The 20435-nt window shown below is 45.6% G+C and overlaps 1 protein-coding gene across 1 annotated transcript in view; it reads right to left on the bottom strand.

The window, feature by feature from the left end:
- Positions 1–19519, bottom strand: part of SLC6A2 (solute carrier family 6 member 2) — a 71988-nt gene extending 52469 nt beyond the window's left edge. The window contains exon 1 of the mRNA XM_026102083.2: positions 19171–19519. Coding sequence (XP_025957868.1) covers positions 19171–19465 — 295 coding nt within the window. The 5' untranslated portion in view covers positions 19466–19519. The remainder of the gene's footprint in view (positions 1–19170) is intronic.
- Between the last annotated feature and the right edge of the window lie 916 nt (positions 19520–20435).

The following is a 20435-nucleotide window of genomic DNA, read 5'->3' on the forward strand; positions in this document are numbered from 1 at the left end:
AAATTAAATAGGGAAATTTGTATTTGAGAAAATTAATCCTGGAGATGTGTACTGGACATAAATTTGAAATTGTAGTTTGAAGTGTGTGTTTTCTAAGTGTGACTGATACCTTGATAGACTGTGAAGTGTGCTGTACTTAAATGATGCTTAAGCAAGCATGCTTATTTGGCTGCAAATCATTTCAGGCTTTAGTTACAGGAATTCTTCCCCCCCCCCCTCTTTTTCCCCCCATGAGAGATTAATAAGATGTGGTGTAATTTTAAGCAAAGAGTAGTTGCACAATGTGGCAGAGTTTCACAGCTGGGGTTTCCTTTCAAGTAACTGTAAGATGGTGAGTGAGGTGTTTTAACGTCCAGATGAATATCAAAGTACAGGTGCTTATTCACAGTAAGTTGTCTCAGAAATGTTTTGGAAACTTCTGGCAATTTCTTGTTCACCAGCTTCTGATTAGACTAAAAAATAACAAAAAGTCAGGTATTTTGTCAGTATTTTGTTATTTCCTCTTCTCTTCCTTGCTGATAATCAGAATCAAACAGAAATAATAAGAGTGTGTTAAACCTAGTCTGAGACTTACAGAGAAGGTTTAGTACGTTTTTCCTGATCTATACGACACAGCTACCTCAAGGTGTTCCCTGAACCCTTTCTGAGATCTCGGGCACTTCCGAGGAAAATATGGTGATGGTCAAAGTATCATCTAAATTACTACAAACTAGAATGGGTGCAAATGCTTCTAAACAACATGTGTGTGACGTGATCAACCTCACTCTGTGACTGCGCAGAGGCTCCATCATAGGGCTGCTGTCTGTGCAGTATCTTCTGGACTATTGGTGGTGTTTGGAAAGGAGACCTGATACTGTCCTGTGTGTGTGTGTGTGTGTGTGTGTGTGTGTGTGTGTGTGTGTGTTTCTAATGACCTGTGGGCAAGGGAGAAAACTGACTGGCATCCTCATAGGCCTCTTGCTACATGTCTGTTGGTGTGAATTTAAGCATCGTTCCAGATTTCTATGAAAGAATAACCTCACTATTAGTGCCTACCTGGTCTACAAAGTCGAAACACGTTAGGAAGGGTGACATGATGCCAAGAATGTCACTTTGGTGCCACTGGCTATAGAAAGTGCTGTGCTTTAACTGTATGAAGCCAAGGGGCCAGTCAGGTTCATATGGACCAGCCAGCTGGACTCCTGGGTGGCACGCGGTCTGGCTAACGCTTCAAACGAGAAGAGTAGCTTGCCAAGATCTCCCTACCTCCAAGCTGAGGGATGGCAGCCTGTGGGATTACCATGTTGGCAGTCCTCCCCTGAGATGGCTTCCACACCCCTTTGCGTGATGGAACTCACAAGGCAGCACTGGTCTCAGCAGTCCCTAATGATGCCTCATTCTCCCGCACAGCTGAAAACTGGAGTAATTAGCAACCATAATACAGCCCTGGCATAGGAGCCATACTTCAGCCTGCTACTGAGTCGCATGCAGCTCAAAAGCCATAGGCTGGCCACTTGTGGGCTATTGCAAATGGCTATTTCTGTCCATTAACAGATTTCATGAAATCCATATATATATGTGTGTGTGTGTGTAAATATATATATACACACATGTGCACACACATGTATCTACACACATGCGCACCTATATATAGACATATATATATATAAAAATACACACAAACCCTTAAGGTGTACCAGTGTCTACATGGATTTGAGTGGATTTGAGTCTCCCACAGAAGGTTTTTTTTTTTTTTTTTTAGAAAACAATTATGTTTCATTAATGCAGGACAAAATATAAGAAAGGGTTTGCATTCCTGTTCAGTGCCAAAAAAACCTTTTTAATTTTGGTATAACAAAATCCACTCAGAGTCTCTTCCCTCTGTTCTTCAACATTCACAGCATCCCTGGGCGGGGGAAGCAGAGAGGAGAACAGCTCTAAATACCTCTTAGTCCTAAAAGGACTCATCTTCCTTTTAAATACCAGGGAGAAAGAACCACTGACTTACTAATGATTGAAAAAGTGTCATTAAAACAGCTATCGTTATCCTAAAAGGATTTGTTGATGCAGATATGAGAAGCAGGCCAGGCCAGAGGTAGCTGAAACGACGTTGAACAATTTGTGCTGGTCCGTTATTAGCCGCCTGCGTTTGCGTCCCTGAATATTCTGGTCAAAATGCGAACTGGCAAGGAGGTCTGCTAAAATAACAAACTTTGAGCAAATATTGTGGTATATTTTCAGATAGGAGTGTTTCCAGTATTTGTGCTGGAAATGAGTTTAAAAACAATGATCTTCCAATTGGCGAATTGAAATATAAGCTGGTCTCCGTATCTGATCAACATTGCTTGTTTTTTTCCAAACTGTGAATAAATAGTACTTGAAACAGTATCAGCAAACAGTCGACAGAATGAAATATGTTTGCTTGGCCAACAAGGAAAATGTGTGGAAACTGTAATCTGTGCACGCTCTTACGAATGGAAAAGGAAGTCCCTGCCGCAGAGATCCTGAAATCTCGGGTGTACAAGGTCACCAGAGAGAGGGCAGCACAGGCAGGCGGCCGCCGAGTCCTGCGGACGGGGTGGCAGGGTAGACCTAAGTCTTTACTGACTGTAGAGTAGAAACAATAAGGGTTTGCATGGTACAGCAAAAGAGAAGTCAGAGATGCAAAAGGAGCAGGATGTAGCCACAGTGTCAAAGCCAAGAAGATGACTTTAGCAGCACCTGTATGATGACGTTGCGCCCAGCCAGCAGCGATTATAGTAGTCAAATATAACCTTCTGCAAAATGGATTGCACGACATACTATACAAACTTCAGCAGCTCTTTGCGTGTATAAATTCTCCCAAGTCTGCAACAGTCTTCCAAGTATGCAACCTTTCTTATGGAAAATATTTCTAAACCATAAAACCAGTGGTGCTGTACCATCATGAGTTACATATTTCTTTTGAGGCCCTTATATTTGGCTACGCCCTCCAATAACCCATTGCTAGATTTGAACCTATTTATATTTCTATTCTCAGTTTAGGCTCGGAGCCTTCAGTTTTTCCAGGATTCCAGGATTTTTTATAGAGGTCCCTTCACTCAAAAGAAAGTGAAAACAAATAGTTTCCAGAAATGGTTCAGTGCTGTTCATGGGCTGATGTCAACTGGAGCCCGCAGTTTTTGTCTTGAGTTGTTAACCTGCTGCTGAAATCCCTTGCAGTGCCTCATGTGCAGCCCGTTTAGAAGCTGGGCACTGGGTCGTAACGGAAGGGGTTAACTGAGCTCTTCCATGCAAACCCATCCCCTCTTTTGCTTTTTGTTACAAGAATAATGAGTTAAAGAAACCCATTAGCAGCTATTTTGAACAAATTAGAGTTAAATATATGCAGCCGCTCAGAGCAGCGTGATTCATTCATAAATAGTGCCCAAGTCATTGGTTAAGGTCCTATTTACATAAATTAACAAAAAGCTCACACTTTACAGCCGTGCGTAGTTTAAAGATTATCACAGGAGCAGACAAGAACTGAACCTAGGCCCATGTCATTTGATGGGAAATTGAAAATAAAGCGAAAACATGATGGGTTTGAGAGACTGTAGGTCGGGTTCATTGGAGCCGGCCAGGGTGGCAACGGTAGCACGGGAGCGAGCTGAGGCTTTGGGCCTCGGAACCCGTTTGTTGATTTGTGTTTTGTCTCGCTCAGTTGTAAACTAAAATGAACATTTTCACCATTCATGGATCTGTCTGACGCTGGCGGCAGAAGGGACTGTTCGATGCTCTGAGGTGGCCTCCTGTGGAAGGTAGACCACGGGCTCCCGCTGCCCACCTTCGCAGCACGCTCGCTGCTGCTTGCGCCGGGACTCAATTAAGCCATCCCCTTCTTCTGCTGGGAGCGCAGAGAGTCAAAAATCACCTTTGCCAGGCTGCAGTGATAGCATTTGTTTTTACGTTATACCTCCTTATGGCCGAGTTGCTGTTGTAGTTGGCCTCTTTACTTCTAAATAAGTGAATTGGGATGGAGGTGAGTTTTGACAGTTGTTTGATAAGTAAATAGCCGACAGCTTGAACAATGTGAAGGTCTAGCTGCTAACATTCCTGCCCAAATCCATCTGTTGATTTTGTGCCTTTTCCTTTTTTAACAACATGGCCAGTTTAAACAAGAAGTAAGAGAGAGCCAGCAAGTGAACAGGAACGTGGAGCCAGACCGCAGACTGTTTTGTTATGTGATTTATGCAGTCCCTATTGCTAATGTTCAATAGGGCAGGGTTTGAGAGGAGAGGTAGTATCCTCTCCTGGGGAAGCTGACACAGTTGAGGAAAAAATAGCAAACTTTCCCCTTCCCAAGCCCCGCAGAAGGGAAGGGCGCAGTACTGAACTGTGGGGTCACGGCACAGCTGCTCAGACGGAGGAGGCTGCTGCTTCACAACAGACAGGGCTGGAAGCTGAAGAGACGCTAAATTAAGACAAAAAATACCATTGTATCCTTTTATTAGTAAGACTGTGCCATTGTGGGTAACCTTACCCCAACTTTGCAGTCACTAGGGGTGACACAAGTATATATTCTCCTGCAAATGAATCAAATGAACAAAACCACCCATGAAAGCTGTAGGCTGTACTTGAGATGTATAAAATCAGTGTTTGTCGAAGTGTACCTTGATTTATTGGAGGCAGAATATCCTTGGCTAAAAAGTACTTTTGAGTGAAAACATCAGAAGCTACTTGCTATGAGCTTGTAGATCAAAACAAGTAGTTTTGCTGGATTGCAGCACTGGAAAATCCCTAACGTAACCTCCTGTGATAGCTTTTCTTTGAAATGTGATGTGCAGAAAAGTTATTTTGTGCTGTACAGAATATAGCCGTGTACCTGAAAGGCAGTAGTACTTCATCAGCTTTAACTGTCTCTTTTAGTGTAGAGAAGTCCCTGCTTGGTGCCAGAGAGATGCTGGCAACTACAGCTTTACTTTGGTTAGGATACAGGCTGTTAGTCATAGTTTTCTCTCTCTTTCCCTCTCTCCTTCTCAGAGAACCTGTAAGTTCATTTTTGTTTCGTATCACTCAGCTGTAAACTGAAATAAATGTTTTCATTATTCATGTATCCATCTGATTTTGGTGCTGGGAGGGACTGTTCAGATACTCTGCTCTGACTTCTTATATAATGTAAACCACAGCATTTCAGCCAGAAAGACGTACAGTCCTGATTCGATGATACCAGGAGAATCCTTTGCTTTCTTTGGTAGTTTATTCCATCGGTTAATATCCTGCAGTGTTAAAATGTATAAATAAAAGATACCATATTTCAAATGTATCTGACATTTGATTCTTGCTGTGCTTTCCCCGCTGAATTAAGAAGCCCTGTAATACTTGCTTTTTTCCCTGTGAAGATGCTTAAGCACTGCTATCAAGTGTGTCAGCTTGCTTTTCTTAATCTAAACAGACCGAGTAAACTGAACTACTGAATTATAGTGTAATGGTGATTCCCGCTTTTCTGTCTCAAATTCCCTCCCTATTCAGAGGTATTTCTTGGAGTAGCAGCTTGCCGTGTTGGCAGGTTGAAGAGTTGTGTGGGCACTTTCAGCGTGCGCACAAGTCGCGTACCTACTTGGAGCTGCGTATGTAATGGTTTAGGACGGGACTGCCGCAGCGCAGCTAGCGAGATGCACAGGAGCTAGTGCGCCCAGCGAGACGAGGCAGCGCAAATGCCCCGTCCTGGTGCGCACGTAACTGAGTACGGTCTCTGGTTCACAGCACAACCTCAAACAGAGAGCGTCTCATTTAAAGGCCGCTTTTCTTTTTCAGGTTGTCTTTAGCTGTCAAAACAAAAAACAGCCCCAAAGTCAAGCACCCTCTGGAGAGGACGCAGTACCCATTTTAGGCAGCATGAGAGTCGTAACTGTGCCAAGATGAAACAAAGCGCTTAAGACATCTTAAATCAGCTCTAGACGAGTGCCAGGCAGCTTTCAAGAAGATTAATACCCAAACCAATAGGGGGTTAATGCTTCAAAATTCTACTAGAGAAGAATCGAGTATAAACATCCTGGGGTACACTTAAAACTTGCCTTACCATTTAGTGATTAATCCAATTTTAAATTGTAAATCCAATTTTTGGACTCAATGACCAAAGCAAAACATTCCTTTTCCTTCCAGGCTTTATTGGAGATTTATTTGTAATACTGTAATACTTTCTGGACTATCTTAATCTTTACAAACTGTTGCACAACACAACCCTCTAAATTCTTGCTGTCAGTGCAGGGATATGTTCTATCGCAGAAGTATAAGACAGTTTTAAGTTCTTATCTGTAAGAATTCCCATAGATCAAAGTGCAGTTTTACTGTAGCCGTTATAAATGAAGCCTTCAGGACCAATGTCCTTTCTGCTGCCAGTACAGGAAGCAGACTAACCATACTGTAAACTAAATATAGTGCATATTTATACAGGGCTTTAGAGTAGAAGGCAAACACAGATGCATACAGTTTTAAACTGTTCCCCATGTTTTACTAAAGCCCACCTATGTTTTCTGTCAACACTACTGAGAAATATTCTTCATCTACAGTTTTCTGGTGCATCTATATTTCTTAAACATGCTATATATACTTCAGAGTACGCATGTATTTTACACACAGAGATTTTGAAATTAAGTAGGTTATCTAACCATAAGTAATACTTTCTTATTTACACAAGACAACTTTCATGGCTGTGTGTGATTCTGTTAGCAACTATTTTGGCAAATTTGCCATTTCAGTGATGGCTGCTACTGCACAATCGTCTAGAGCAATGCAAAACTCTGCCCTCTATTAAGTGTCAAAGATTATAGTCGCTATCAGATTGTGCTGAAACTGTAAAGGGCTGGTTGAGGATGGTTTCCAAATGGCTCTGGCTTCTTTACTTGGTACCCTTCTATTAGCACTGCTGAGCGCAAGAATTTCACAAAGATTGTCCCAATGTTTTTGACAGAAACTCTTTCCACTTCGAAAAAAACTGTTTTTAATTTGGACTAGTAGTCCAATACCAGTACTAGTAGTACTGGTAATATTCTGGATGCAATGCACAGCCATTGAGTGGGGTCTCTGAGAAATTAGGCATCGTGGGCGCAAAGCATAGCTTTTCCGTAACGCCCTGCAGCAGCAGGATGGTCGGAGCTAGCTCTCCTGATGCTCCTTGCTCCAGAGGGTAAACTGAGTCTCACCTAAACCCACCTCCAACCACAACCTTGCTGCAGCAGCCTGGCTGTAGTGACTAGCCACATCCTTATTCACGCTTCCTGTCCCACTACTCTCCCTGTTCTGTGGGAATTAATTGGACACAAGTTTTTATTCAAGTTTGAAACAAAGCTTTATGTTTGTCCTTATTTAATGGACTGTTTTCATAATAGGCTGCAAGCAATAAAGTAAATTTTCCCCAGTGCAGAGCGTCCAGTACATACTCTATCACTGCCATTCTGCCTGGGGCCTCCTAGCTTGAAATGCCATAGAAGAATGTGAAAATGACCTCAGGGCTATAATAGCTCATTGCTAAGATGAAACAGGGGCCTGTTAAAAGTTTGAAGCAAAATTCTTCTTGTTTCATCAGTGCACGCTTTTGCTAGGTCCAGTTGTGGGGAAATTTTGTTCACTGATTACACAGACCTTTAGATATATCAGTGTGGGTGAGCCTGGTGTTTTTAAAACATCACACAGCTTATTCTTTTTATGTTTCTGAACAGTTTTTAATCACATAATACCTTATCCCTACGGAAAAAAAAACTAGGAGGAAAAAATGTAGGTAATCTTGAAGACATCCAAATCTGTAAATTTAAGGTTAGAGACAGTGATTTTATCATCAGACTCAATATATGTCAGTGAAGGATTAAACTGTAATTTAGGAATAACCCGGTAACCGTTTTCTGTCACCTTCTTTTAGGAAAGAATGAAGGAAGGGAAAGAGAGACTTATGCCGGCTGTATTCCTACACTTGGCAATCTAAAAGTTCAAAAAAATTAAATGTGTTTGGCCCCAGAATAATTTAAAGTGGCTTAAAATATAAGAACCTCTGATCTAATACTTTTATTTGCCTTTTGACTTTTAGAGTCTTGTACTTGCTTTATCTTTTCCCAGCTTTTCTCTCCAGCCTTGAGAGCCAGAAAGAGGTTCTTACCTAACCATTTGTCTCTATGAAACTGTGAGAGTAAAAAGCATTTCTTAAAATAATATTTTTTGTTGCTTGAACCCTATGTAGGCGAGTGCCCATCATCTATGTAAGCGCTGACATGCTGCTTATTAGGTGAAGTCCCAAGCTGTTGCACTGCGTGAAGATCAGCTCCTAGTCAGCGGGAATCTTCCCCCTCGGTGCAGTCGGATTGCTTTTCTGTGCCTTTCCTCGGCTGCTCTTCTCACATAACTCGGAGTCTGGAAACTCTGCCTACTTAAAAGTCCTTCAGAGAGGCCGCGTCTGTTATTTGGGTTGAAATTCTGGCTCTGGTGACGTCAATGGAAAAAAACACCCATTGACTTCAGCTGGGTCAGGATTTCTCCCTTGTGGTTTACGCATCTATTGATTTTAACTAAAGCTGTAGAGTCGTACACAAATGAGAAACAAACTGCGGAAGAGGAACAAATGATCAAACTCTTCCCCCAAACAAAATCCTGGAGTGTCTCTGTTCTCGCCAACACCTGCCCCATGATCTCATTGACACATCTGCATTGCTCTTTGGAGAAGAGACAAAAGCACTCCAGAGCACAAGCTCTTCCTTAGTTTTGTGATAAATCTTATTTATCAGATGTCCATAGGCAGCTATTTCTGCAACAATCCCATCACTAATCACTCTCCATTTGGGGGCACAAGAGCTTTTGCGCTTTCTCTAGCATCTGGCTCATTGGACATCAGTGGCCAGATAGAGTCCTATGTACTGAGGAAGACGCACGTAACAAAGACGCTTTCAAATGGTTCCTAACCTGTGATCTCGATGTTTTGATTACGCTTGACCTGAACTTTTTGATATCATAGTTATTCTGATACAGTTAGCTGCTCTTGCTCGCTGAAACTCTTTGCACTTTCTGGTGTTTTGAAATAATGATGCTTCTGCGATGAAGGCCACATGCTGAGAGATGCTGAAAGGCATGTTACTTTAACACAAAAAGCAAACAGAAAGGTATGGCTCTTTATTCTAGAACGGGCATGACAGTCTGTTACTTGCCTGTTTTCCAAAGCTACATCTTCTGTGGGGGTAAGGGGACTGCAACAGCCAACCTCCTAAATTTAAAGTCTTTGAGGAAGTACTTCAGCCTGTATCGTTCTTTGGAGGGAAGAGGCGGTATCTCCATTTTAATGTCGCACTAATTCAAAAGAGTGAGTTCATGGGGTAACATACTGTTATCTGTGTATTATTTCCTTGCTATCACTGTGGAAGGGCTGAGAAGCCCCCTCCTTGATGCGAGTTAGGCATCACTGAAAACTGCCGTTCCTGGAGTTTACTAATAATGAAATGAATCAGGAGATCCAAGCAGAGTCTGCTTGGGAGCGATCACTGCTGTTAGTGGGCAGCTCCGCACCTGAAAGCCGTGAGCCGCCTTACTAGGTTCCCCAGTCAGTCGTTTCTGTCACGGCAGCGCGTTGCCTCCGCGTCCGCTACCCGCTTGCAAGGACCCGCTGCTCCACCTTGTGGCCCGGGAAAAGGCTTGGTCTGGCTTTCGGGCTGTAGAGCGGCGTGTCAGAAAGCCCTGCCCTCTCCGCGAGGCTCTCCCCTGTCGTTACACTGGAGTTTGACATCGGTATCCTACTTGCCCCAAGACATGTAGATTTTAAAGGGAAGTGCTGGGTTGTCACCTTTGACGTGCCGACATTGCAAGAGATGTTTGATTACAGAAGAGCAAAAGGAAGAAGGAAAAACAAAAGTTAAATCGGTGAGGAGTGCTATGCAGTACATACAGCTCAGGAGGTGCAGAATAAATTAGAATTAGCTAGCAAAAAATACAGTACCACACTACAGCAAGGCTCGGCTGATTTTTTCAGTACGTACAATAGGCCCATGGCAACTGCTTGTTTCTCTGGTGAGGAAGACAATCGGACGGGGTGTAGCCTTCCACGTTGCGGAGGGGCGAGCAAAGCAGCTGCTGACCTCCCGCCATCCTGCAGCAAAGATGAACGCTGTGCAAGCACCCGGCCAGCCCCGCCGGCCCGGCAGTGCCCCGAAAGCCGCTCCTCAGGCAGCAGCGCTCGAGCAAGACGGGGCTTTTTACTCTCTGTCAGTAGTTGCAGTGCTTGGAAATCACGCAGTGTTTTTGTCCAGCTCTGAAATAAAGGCTGTAAAGGGGTAATATTCTGCTGTTGAAATCCCAACTCCTGTGCACTTCAGTGGGACAGGATCAAACCAGTGCTGCTCTTCTGAGCCGGTGTTTGTTATGCTAACGTGACGTGCGTGTTCTAGGGAAGTAGCTTATAACAAAGCAGGCTAAGAAAGGCTTTTTCTTTGAGTAGTCTAACAACAGCAGTCTGATAGTGTTGGATACCCATTTTGAATGCTTAAATTAGCATATATTCTTAAACAATAGTCATAGCCAAACAATAGCAATCAGTTAATACACATTAAGAGCAGAGCTTTTGTTAGCGTTTGTATTTTTGCAAGTGAGTGTGCTCGTAAAGCCTTAAAGAGCACTGGAAACTACCATCTTCTATCCAAGCAATATTATATAATACAGGCAGCTTACTTTACTGCATACCAGCAATCAGGACTCTAGTCAAAGAAAATGTTTACGGACTGGCAAAAGACAACTGCTGTCCATTTCTGTCTGAATTTTGTTTAGTAATGTGGTATCACAGAACTCTGTGCACTGGAAACTTGGTAACATCTTTTGGATGAAAACAAGCCTAAAGAAATACATGGCTTACGCAGCCAGAGCTCTGTGCCGACTCTTTCTGAACAGCAGACCCTGGTTAGCGAAGCAGAGCACTGTGCTGTCACCTTTGTCATGCTTCAGGAGGGACATTGCAAAACTCGTTTCAATACAGAATAGGGGAAAGGAGAAGGAAAAGTGGAAATAAAACAAAGAATAGCCTTGATAAGTAGTTTAGAGGTTCTTTCCTATGACCTTCATGAAATAGACTTCTTGAAGATGGGAAAAAAATAGTATGTCACAATGCAAGGAACTCAACTCTGCCCCTCGCCTTCCCCTCGCCCTTTAGGGAATGAAGACAAAGGTTTCAAAATTTGTGTGGCTAAAATTAAGCAGATGGAATCCATATAAAAGTTAAGATGCTGAGCTATGCTGCAGTTATCTGCCCAGGATTTCCATGAGAAGAGGGGTCGCTCAGCATTACTGGCTGGCTAGGCACTGTTGGTGCTGCTTTCTTGAAGCACTTAAATGTTTTTAAGTCCTTCAAGCTTCATATCTGTCTTTAGGAAGCCAAGTTTTGTTAGTGTCAGTACAAAGCCTTTCACTTGAACCTATTTTGACTTGGGCATGAGTGCCTAGGATTTACCCAGTCCGGATGAAATCTTGCCATGAAAGCCGTAACTCAGCAGCAGGGAGAAGGAAAGGGGAAGATCAAGGAGTTGTAGTTGGAGGAGGGAATTACAGGTTGTCAGGACAAGGCTAATAGGCTGCTAACACAGATCCTGTGTCTCCAAATGCTTTGAGGAAGGGAGCTGAAGGCTTGTAATCACGGCGATAATCCTGGAATCCTTACGTAATCGTCACTGACGCTGGATGGGCGGGCAGGGGGTTGTCCCGAATACAACTTATTTGAACTTTAACAATAACCATTTCTTGTTGTCACATTTCAGCTCAAGAAGTCAAGAGTTAGTTGCAAATTAATCATAACTCTTGTCATGTTTTTTTATATTCTGTATAAAGAATACGATTGATACAGAGCCGATAGAAAATACTAGGAGCAAGGTAGCGCTAAAAGATCTAGAGCTGTATTACAAAAAGACTCCTTTTAAACTTGTCTCCTGCTGCCTGAATTGCAATGTTTTAAAATAAACATGTCTCTAAGTATAGAATGTACTAGGTCACAGTTTATTATTTTGTAATGTTATGAGAGCAATTAGATACAAAATTATCTAATAATTACAGTATATCTAAATGCTATGATGTTTACAGTGGAAACTGATATTAGAAAGCCGTACTACAATTTTTGACTCTATTTAAGCAATTGGTGAGCTTGGGGAAAAGGCATTAGAATTTAATGAAGAGATTAAAAAGATATGAGTGAGAAAATAGACTAGAATGAGATGAAGCTTGGGTGCTTGCTGTTCCAGCTTGGATAAGTAGCCAAAACCTGAGATCCCTAGTCAAACTTTAAGGAACCTCCTGTATCTGTTTTAGTAGGTGTTAATACGAACATAGACAGCTTCCAAATTTAGACTTTCAGAACTCGCGTCTTCAGGATGGCTACACATCCGATTGGGATGGCTTTCTAGGGACATTTTGGTACTTTAGTTTTGTGGCAGAACTGAGAAGAGCATACAGGAATGAAGGCGGAAGCAGGGAGACCTTAAGCAAAAAATTTAAATTTCCAGACAACTGATCTAAGACACCAATTTGCTGTTTGATGCCTTTTTTTGCCTCTTACTTTGGTATGCGCTTCAGAATAATAATCCAAATGTGTTTGTTCAGCATGGTTAGAAATGGGACATCTCTGCTTTTGTTGGAACAGCTTATTCGGTTCACACCAGCTCGGTTAATCGCCTTGCTAACGTGGAGCAGGGAAGGTGGCGCGCTGGTTTTGGCGGTTGCTATCGCACCCCTGGGAGCTGTTCCAAATCCTTGCCCTGCATCAATCACAGGACTGTCCTCTTAAGGTGTAACCTCAATTTAAATACCATGAACCTTCTCTAGAAACTGTATAATATCAAACTAAGGGTTGTTAGACTTGGTCTGGGACAGGTAACTTCCATTCAGGCAGGTTATTTAGCTAAGAGCCTCTGTCACGGGCTAATCACTTGTACGCTATTTCATAATACCTTACACCAGAGCCAAAAACTAGGTTTAGAAGTGAGGATGGGTCTGGGGAAGGGAGATTCAGTCCTTCCTTATCCAGCGTTCCTGATACTTCCTATGTGACAGGCGCAAGGTGCGGCAGCTTATAACCCTGGAGGCAGGACGGCTCTGCAGGGCCACTTTGCAGAGGCAACGAGGCTGCTGGGCCGGCGCGGGGGAACAGCAGGGAGCTGCCGAGGAGCAGCTGGCACCTCTGGCACGCGAGCCACCGGCCAGGCGGCGAGTCGGGGTGACGGCAGCACCCTGTAGCCACCAGGAGCCTAATGGCGAGTCCAGGGAAAGAAAGAGAAGTGAGGAAGTCCTGGGCGAAAAGGAGGAGAGCAGCTGTGAGCTGGCCACCAGTCTGGCCTGGGGAAGGAGGGGCTGTCACGTGACATAAATGAGTACTGTCCCAAATGTCACACGATGCCCCGGAGCCTAAGGCTGTGTCTCCAGTGTGGAGATCAGCATAGCGGTCTAGAGGCTGCAGGAGGGCACTGGTTTCACATGGGAATGGGATCTGAGAACCCTGCGTTAGGAAACCAAAGTCGCTAGATTTGCATCCAAGCTTTGAGGGGTTGATGAATCAAACTCTTGGTGCAGGCTTTTTGGTGAGATTACTTCAAAGTTGATTTATTATCATCACTGTTGTTGTTTTGAAAGGTAAAACCCCAAAATGGAGTCAGCCACCTTTGAAGGGTAACGTGCCAGGTTGTATTCTTCTTTCTCAAATAAGAGATAAAATTTGCTGGCAGAGACTCGGCAAAACGCAGGAGAGCGAGCATCTTAAAAAGGCAAGGTGCCGCTGATGGGCAGTGTTGCATACGGCTGGCCAGGCGCCCGGCTGCGAGAGGCAGCGCTCGCTTCCGCAGGGGTCCTCTCGTCCCCGGCCCCGGCTCCCAGCTGCTGCCTCCCTGCTGAGGGGGAGTCGGGTTTGGTTGTGTGCTCTCTCTAGTGCCTGGGCTGCACACTGCTAGGTCCTGCCTTACAGCTTATGGAAGTACGGATAAGAAAGGGAGCGTTAGGACAAGCTGTAGGATGCTTCTGGTCTGAAAGCTATTGATTGCTGCCGAACCGTTCTGTAAAGCACATAATTTGTCCTAGAAATGCTGTTGTCTAAAGACGCACAAGAAAATAATGTCTTACATGAGTTTAAAAGTGCATATTATGATAGCTAGAGAACTGCTAAAATATTTATCTGCAGCTTTTTTCTGAATTCATGAAAAGCTTAATCTGATTCTTATGATACAATAAGTCTCTAGTGACTAATCTGACAATTACATGCTTCCTAATGAATAGTCTGAACAGCACTGACCTTGCAAATAGTTTGGCTCACAAAAAGAAGTGCTATATTGTTACAGATTCTTTTTTTCAGGACTCTCAGCGGGAAATATTAATTTTGCCCATGACTGCAAGAAAGCTAAATAAAAACGAACATTAATACTAGGAGTATCTTGTACAGAACCTACAATAGCTTTGTTAACTAGCACTGAGCATCGTCCTCCCCCACAGAGAGTTAATCATACCAGGCATTACTCAACGTCATTTGGCAGCAGTATAATTTTAGATGTATTCCAAACTATCAGGGTAAATCCTTCCCTAAGTTGATGAGAATCCAATTTTAATACTCTTCTTGTTCTTTACTTCACTATAGCCTCTTACTGAACTGGAGAACACTTAAGAGGTTGGACATGTTACAAAGACTTATCTTGAGTACAGTGATGTTGTCTGCTTAAAAACAGGCTCATAGAGTTTGGGAGTCCTTTTTTTCCTCCTCCTTTTTTTTTTCTTTTCTTTTCCTTTTATAAGGAAAGCTCTTGCCAGAAATGAATCCTGATGAGGATACAGCACTTGTGAGAATAGCCGAGCCAGTAGAAATGATTGAACTTGATGATTTCTCCAGTGACATGCCCTGCTCTTTTAAACTTGCAGAAATGGTCTGCACAAGAAGTGTTTGATCTGCTGCAAGCAGTACTTTTCCTCTGTGTTGTGAAGAGCAGTCAAATGTATGTACTCTGCAATGTTTATTGATGAGCCCAACTGCGGAGGCAATCAGTGTGCAAGAATCCCCCCCCCCCGGAGTATCGGCGTATCACCTTAGCTGCTTAATGAGAACTTGCAGAAAGCTGCCATCTGTACGTCGCCTCCCTGCCGTTTTATAAAGTGGTTTAGAGCACACAGCATACATCCTGCTCCCAAAAAATCCGCGAGGGCAAGATCTCACCCAGTCTGCTCATTACTAAACTGGCCTGAAGCTTTTCTGGGGCCTGTTTCACAGTACAAAGCAGCCACTGTATCAGTGTCTGCCGCTGTAAGGCAGGCAAGTTCTTTGAAAGTAAGTAACTGATACAAACAAATAAACACGATAGCTTTCTGGATCTTACTAAAGATTTGGGGATTTTTTATAGCGGAAGAATGTTTCCAGAAATCACAGTTGTTCACAGGAGGGTTACATCCTGCCATCTATCCTTGTGCAGAAGTCCCATTGGGGTCTCTCAGCAGGCTACTCCCAAAACACAGATGTTTCTGGCTATTCATTCAGCGTTTTCTTGCTGCTAGATCCTTCTTACTCGCTAGCTTTTTTGTTTCTGGGAGCTTATTAAAATGCAAATAGCTTTTTGTTAACGCCACCAGTGCTGTCTCCAAAGTTACGCACCATTAGAAAAGGTTTATGAAGCTGCCGCTGGGTGGTGTACACCTAGAAGGAGTAAAAGTCACGGAAGTAAGCTGATGGCAACTTCGTATGCGTGGAACTCCGAGATCTAACCCAAAGGCTGTATGTCTGGATTGTGATCAGGACACTTCCCTGGGGCTCATCAAAGAAAGAAGCTCAAAGATTTGGCTAGTAAGGGGCGGGCATGTATATGCATCTACATTCTTGTAAATTCAACTGTGAATGAGGGAATGCAGTGTGTATTTATACTTTCCTTCTAAGTTCCCTTAAGTTCTCATGCTTTATCAAGAACCGCCTATTTTTACAAGCAGAGAAAGGCAATAAGTGTGTCTGGTGGCATCTTAATCATAGCCAGTCCTAGGTATGTAACAGTCCTCAAGTCACCTAGGTCACCCTTTTCAGATGTGAAGGGGGATGCCCTTTTCTGTCTCACAGTTTTGTGCACTTACATATCCTCAAACGCTCTGATAGAACATTTAACAGCCCTTGTATAACTTTCTTGAGTGTAGACTTTGGAAGAATAATAGAATTTCTTTCTGCTGAGATTGCACAGGCTATGCTGCAAACAACAGTGTTATAATATCTTAGTGGCTTAGAACTTCTGGCATTGCAAGATACTTGCTTTTTGCTGCCTATTTCATATCAATCTGTTGAAGATATACAGCTCTGTAAGCCACATTTGCCTTCGAGGTCTGCTGTAGTTGTAAGCCATTGGCGGGGCTTCAGAATAAAGAGAAACTGAGGGAGGAAGAGGAAAGGAAACATTTTCCTTCTGCTGATTCAATACAACTCAAGTTTAATCTCTTTAGTATTTTCCTTTATCTAGTAGCTCCTGATCCTTATTAAAAGGCAAACTGTAACCTTATTATGAGCTGCTTTTAAAGCTTTTTTAAAGAGCAAGTCTTAGCAGTCTATACAAAGTATGTCACCTCCAACACCAGAAACCCTGCCTGATTTGGTCTCTTTAGCTTGCTCAGCAGACCAGCAAAAGTACTAAGACAATGTAACCACGTGTTTGTCCATGTCTGTTAGTGCCTCTATTTTTATGACATCTCCCATACAGATACGTAAGCCAGCAGTTACATGAAACCTGCTGGATTCTTCCTTTGAGTTAGCAAAACTTGTCCTAGTCCTGGTAAGGTTCCCTCCTGCAGGAGCAGTGTGAAAAAAGATGTTTAAGAGTGTCTGTGGATGCAGGACTGGAAAGATGGCAATGAAAGCCAACAATATCCCACTGCCCTCAGTGCTCACTGCCTCTTCTTCTTTGCTCTTGTAGTAAAATTGCCCACAGAGCACACCCCCCTCCAAACCCAGTTTGACAGAGAGAAGGAATTGAGTTGGCTTGAAACTCAGGAAAGTACTTTTAGAACAAGAGTTACTACTAAATGAGATTGATATATATGTCCAGCATGGAGGCAATGGATGGGAAATTTTTAAGATACCATAGAGAGAATTATTGTAAAGAGATGGAAGTGAGCTGTTAACCAGTCTCTGCTCATATTTCTATTCCCTGCTTCTCAGGTCAGGTCTACCCTGGAAATTCTGCCATGATTGAATACTATGGGCTGAAATACTGGTGGTCATGGTCTATAAAACAGCATAGAAAAAGACTATTGATCTCCACTGTCTAGATATGATTAAACATCACTAAAGCAAACACAATCAAATTGTAAAAATCAGTTTGTCCTCATTTTAGCCAAAGCTGCTGTGTCTCCATCCAGCTTTGTTAGCTAATGTCCTCCCTGAGAACATCTCTTCCGGAAGAGCCCACCGTTAATGATTTTTGAGCCTCAGGATTAATCTCTCTTTGATTTCGTGGGAAAATAAACCTTTTCAAGTGCCAGTAAAGAATGCTGTGGTGTTACGTATGTGTTCAAAAATGATGTCCTAGGTATTGAGACACTGTATGTTTTCCATGGAAGGGCAGAGGAAATGTAATAGTGTTTGTCATCTCAGCGTCATCAAGCAGTTCTCAGTCAGTCTGTGCAGTCAGACAGCATAGGGCCTTCTGCTGTTCCTTATAAGGGTCCCGATATCCACTTTGATAGTATGGAAGACTTTGTGGAAACTTTCCACTGAGAACTGCCTCTTGTACCTGTGAAGTTGTTAGCTTTCTATCTACTTCAGTTTGGAAGTACTTAATTTAAAAGATGCTAACAAAGATCCAGGTTTCTCTAGCTGAGTTGACAGGAGATAACACATGGAGCATAAACAAAACGCAAGGGCATTGCTGCCTGCTCTGCCTGAGCTAGCAGCAAAGCCTGGAGGAAATGAGTTAGGAGTCTGATGAAAAGTGATCCTAGGTATGACAGCATAGAGTCGAAGGGCTGTGGATGTCAGTTTGTCCTATGTGAAATAGGGGAGTGTATCTCTTTCTCAGATCTCCTGGTCATCTTGCAATCTCTAGGAAATGGTGCACACGTACAGAGCTGCACGAACGATACTTCTGTTCAGCTTGCCGCTATGGAAGCCTCCGGGTTTCGGGAGGAATGGATGCGTATTGTGCAGCTGGAGTGTGAAGTGCTTGAATTATTTTTGGACATAAGGATGGAGTTTATTTTTCTATACTAACTACTTCAGGCTCTCCAGGTGGCAAGTGGGTAGGTTATCCGGCTCTCCTCAGAAGTTTTGGAGGTACCAAATCAGACCAAGTGTTTCAGTACCAGCGCTTTCTAGTTTCCTTTTAAGTTGTAAGGCCTGGTGTAACTCAGTGTTAATTGATAGGGATTTCCCTGTCCTGCATTCCTTTTTTCATAGGAAGCAAATATTTTATGGTGCAAGTGCGAACCACTAGCCTTTATCACCAGGCAACCACATTATCAAGACATACATAGCTATCTTACAGAACATGCTTTCTATCTAGCAGTTCTCCGCTTGGTATCATTCACCATTTACACAAACAGTCTCCCATCTGCCAGGTATGGTCTGTTCTTCCCATGTGTGATTCGCAGGCACCCCGGCACCTGCCCAGCTTGCAGATGGTGTTACTCCATCACGGCACAGTCATCACCGACACCGCGCTGCATTTCAGGGCATGAAAGGGCCTCATGGAGCTAAGGTCTTACTAAAGAGGTGCCAGGCTGCTCGAGCTAATTGTAGTCACTGTGTGTAATTTTTTGCTGCTGTCCTTCCCAAAACGTGCAGGAGGCGAGGTTTTGTTTTTAACAAGTTTTCTACCTACTCGGGGGAAGACTAACCCTGCAACTGCACAGTCTAGTGCAGAAGCCCAGAGCCCCCTCGAAACTGCCCCAAGGAAACCTTCTGCTGGTGCAGTGGTAACTTTTCTAGATGCCTTTCTACGGCTCAAGGCTGCTTTGCTTTTCTTTTCTTTTCTTGACGCTGTTTTTTGCAAGCGGGAACGTGTTAGGCCAGCTGAAGCGGCCGCGGCAGGCACACACGCCCGGGGAGGGCTCAGCGGGCAGCGGCGGGGGGGAGCGCGGCGGCCGCGGCGCCTCTGCCCGCACCGCGGGCGCCGGGCGGCGGCTTCACCCCCCGGCTGCGGGACGGGCCCGGCGCCGCCGCGGCTTCGGGGCTTGGGGCGGGGGTGGGGGGGGCGCGCGGCGGCTCCGGAGCGGTGCTCTTACCCCCTCCATTTTTGTAGCAGAGGTAGGGGAACCGCCAGACGTTGGCCAGGTCGACGGCGAAGCCGATGACGGAGAGGAGGAAGTCGATCTTCTTGCCCCAGGTCTCCCTGTCGCGGCGGGCGGCGGGGCGCGGCGCGGGGGCGGCGGGCAGCAGGCTGCTGCTGGTGTACTGCACGCCGTTGTGCTCCTTCACCAGCAGCAGCTCCACGTCCTTCTTGGGGGGCGGCTGCCCGGCGCGCTCGGGCAGGGGGGCCACCACCGACACTTTGCGGTCGGGCTGCAGCGGCTTGTTCATCCTCGCCTGGAAGGGCCGGAGAGCGCGAGCTGCGGTGCGGAGCGGAGCGGAGCGGAGCGGGCGCCGGGAGCGCACTTCCCGCTGGCGGCGGCTCCGCGCCCCAGCCCGCCGGTGTCAGCGCCGCAGGAGCGCGCCGCGGCCGTAATAAGAGTCATGCAAATGAGGCGGGAGAGGGGGGACCCGCGGCGCCCGCACACGCCGGGCGCCCCCGGGGAGCGGGCCGGGCCGAGCCCTGCCTCGGGGGCAGCGGGGCGGGCGCCGCGCCGCTCCCCCGCTGCCGCGCCCGGGGCGCACCTGGGGGCAGGGCAGGGCTGGGCAGGGCAGGGCAGGCCGCCCCCCGCCGCGCCCCCGGGGCCGCCCGCCCGCCCGCCTGCCCGCCCGGGCTGCCGCGGGAGCGGAGCGGCTCCGCGCTCGCCCGCCGCGGCGCCGCTCGCACCGGGGCGGCGGAGGAGCAGCGCTCCGCGGCCGGGGCTGCCGGGGGCTGCGGGGCTGCCGGCGCCTCGCCTGCCCGCCGGGGCGGAGGCGCGTCCCGCGCAGACGGGCTGCCGGGGCTGCTGGCCGGCGACAGGTACCGGCGGGCTGGGCCGCCCCGGGCCCGCAGCGCGGAGGCAGCCTCCGCCGTGTGCCGGCCGGGCTGCGGCGAGCAGCGGGACGTGAGTGTGGGGCCGGGACCCCGTGGGGCGCAGCGGGAATGGCGGAGCCGGGGCGATGGGGGCCCGGCTTTCTCGTTCCCGCAAAGCCTGGGCCTGGGGGAGTCGCCTGTCAGGGCAGGGCGTTTGCAGGGCATTAACTGTTTGCTGCTATTCCAAGTATAGGGGAGCTGGGTCTTCTGGGTGTAAAAGGAGCAAAGAGTTAGCTAACAGAGTGACAGTGCTCGGGGCCGAAAGTCAGCTAAATACAGCTGCGGAAAGGGGTTTGGGGGACTTTTTGTTACAGCTGTGAGCAGTAACTGTCCGTTCAGTGTCTGTTT

This window comes from Dromaius novaehollandiae, chromosome 13, assembly GCF_036370855.1.
Source record: "Dromaius novaehollandiae isolate bDroNov1 chromosome 13, bDroNov1.hap1, whole genome shotgun sequence".
Taxonomy (NCBI): domain Eukaryota; kingdom Metazoa; phylum Chordata; class Aves; order Casuariiformes; family Dromaiidae; genus Dromaius; species Dromaius novaehollandiae.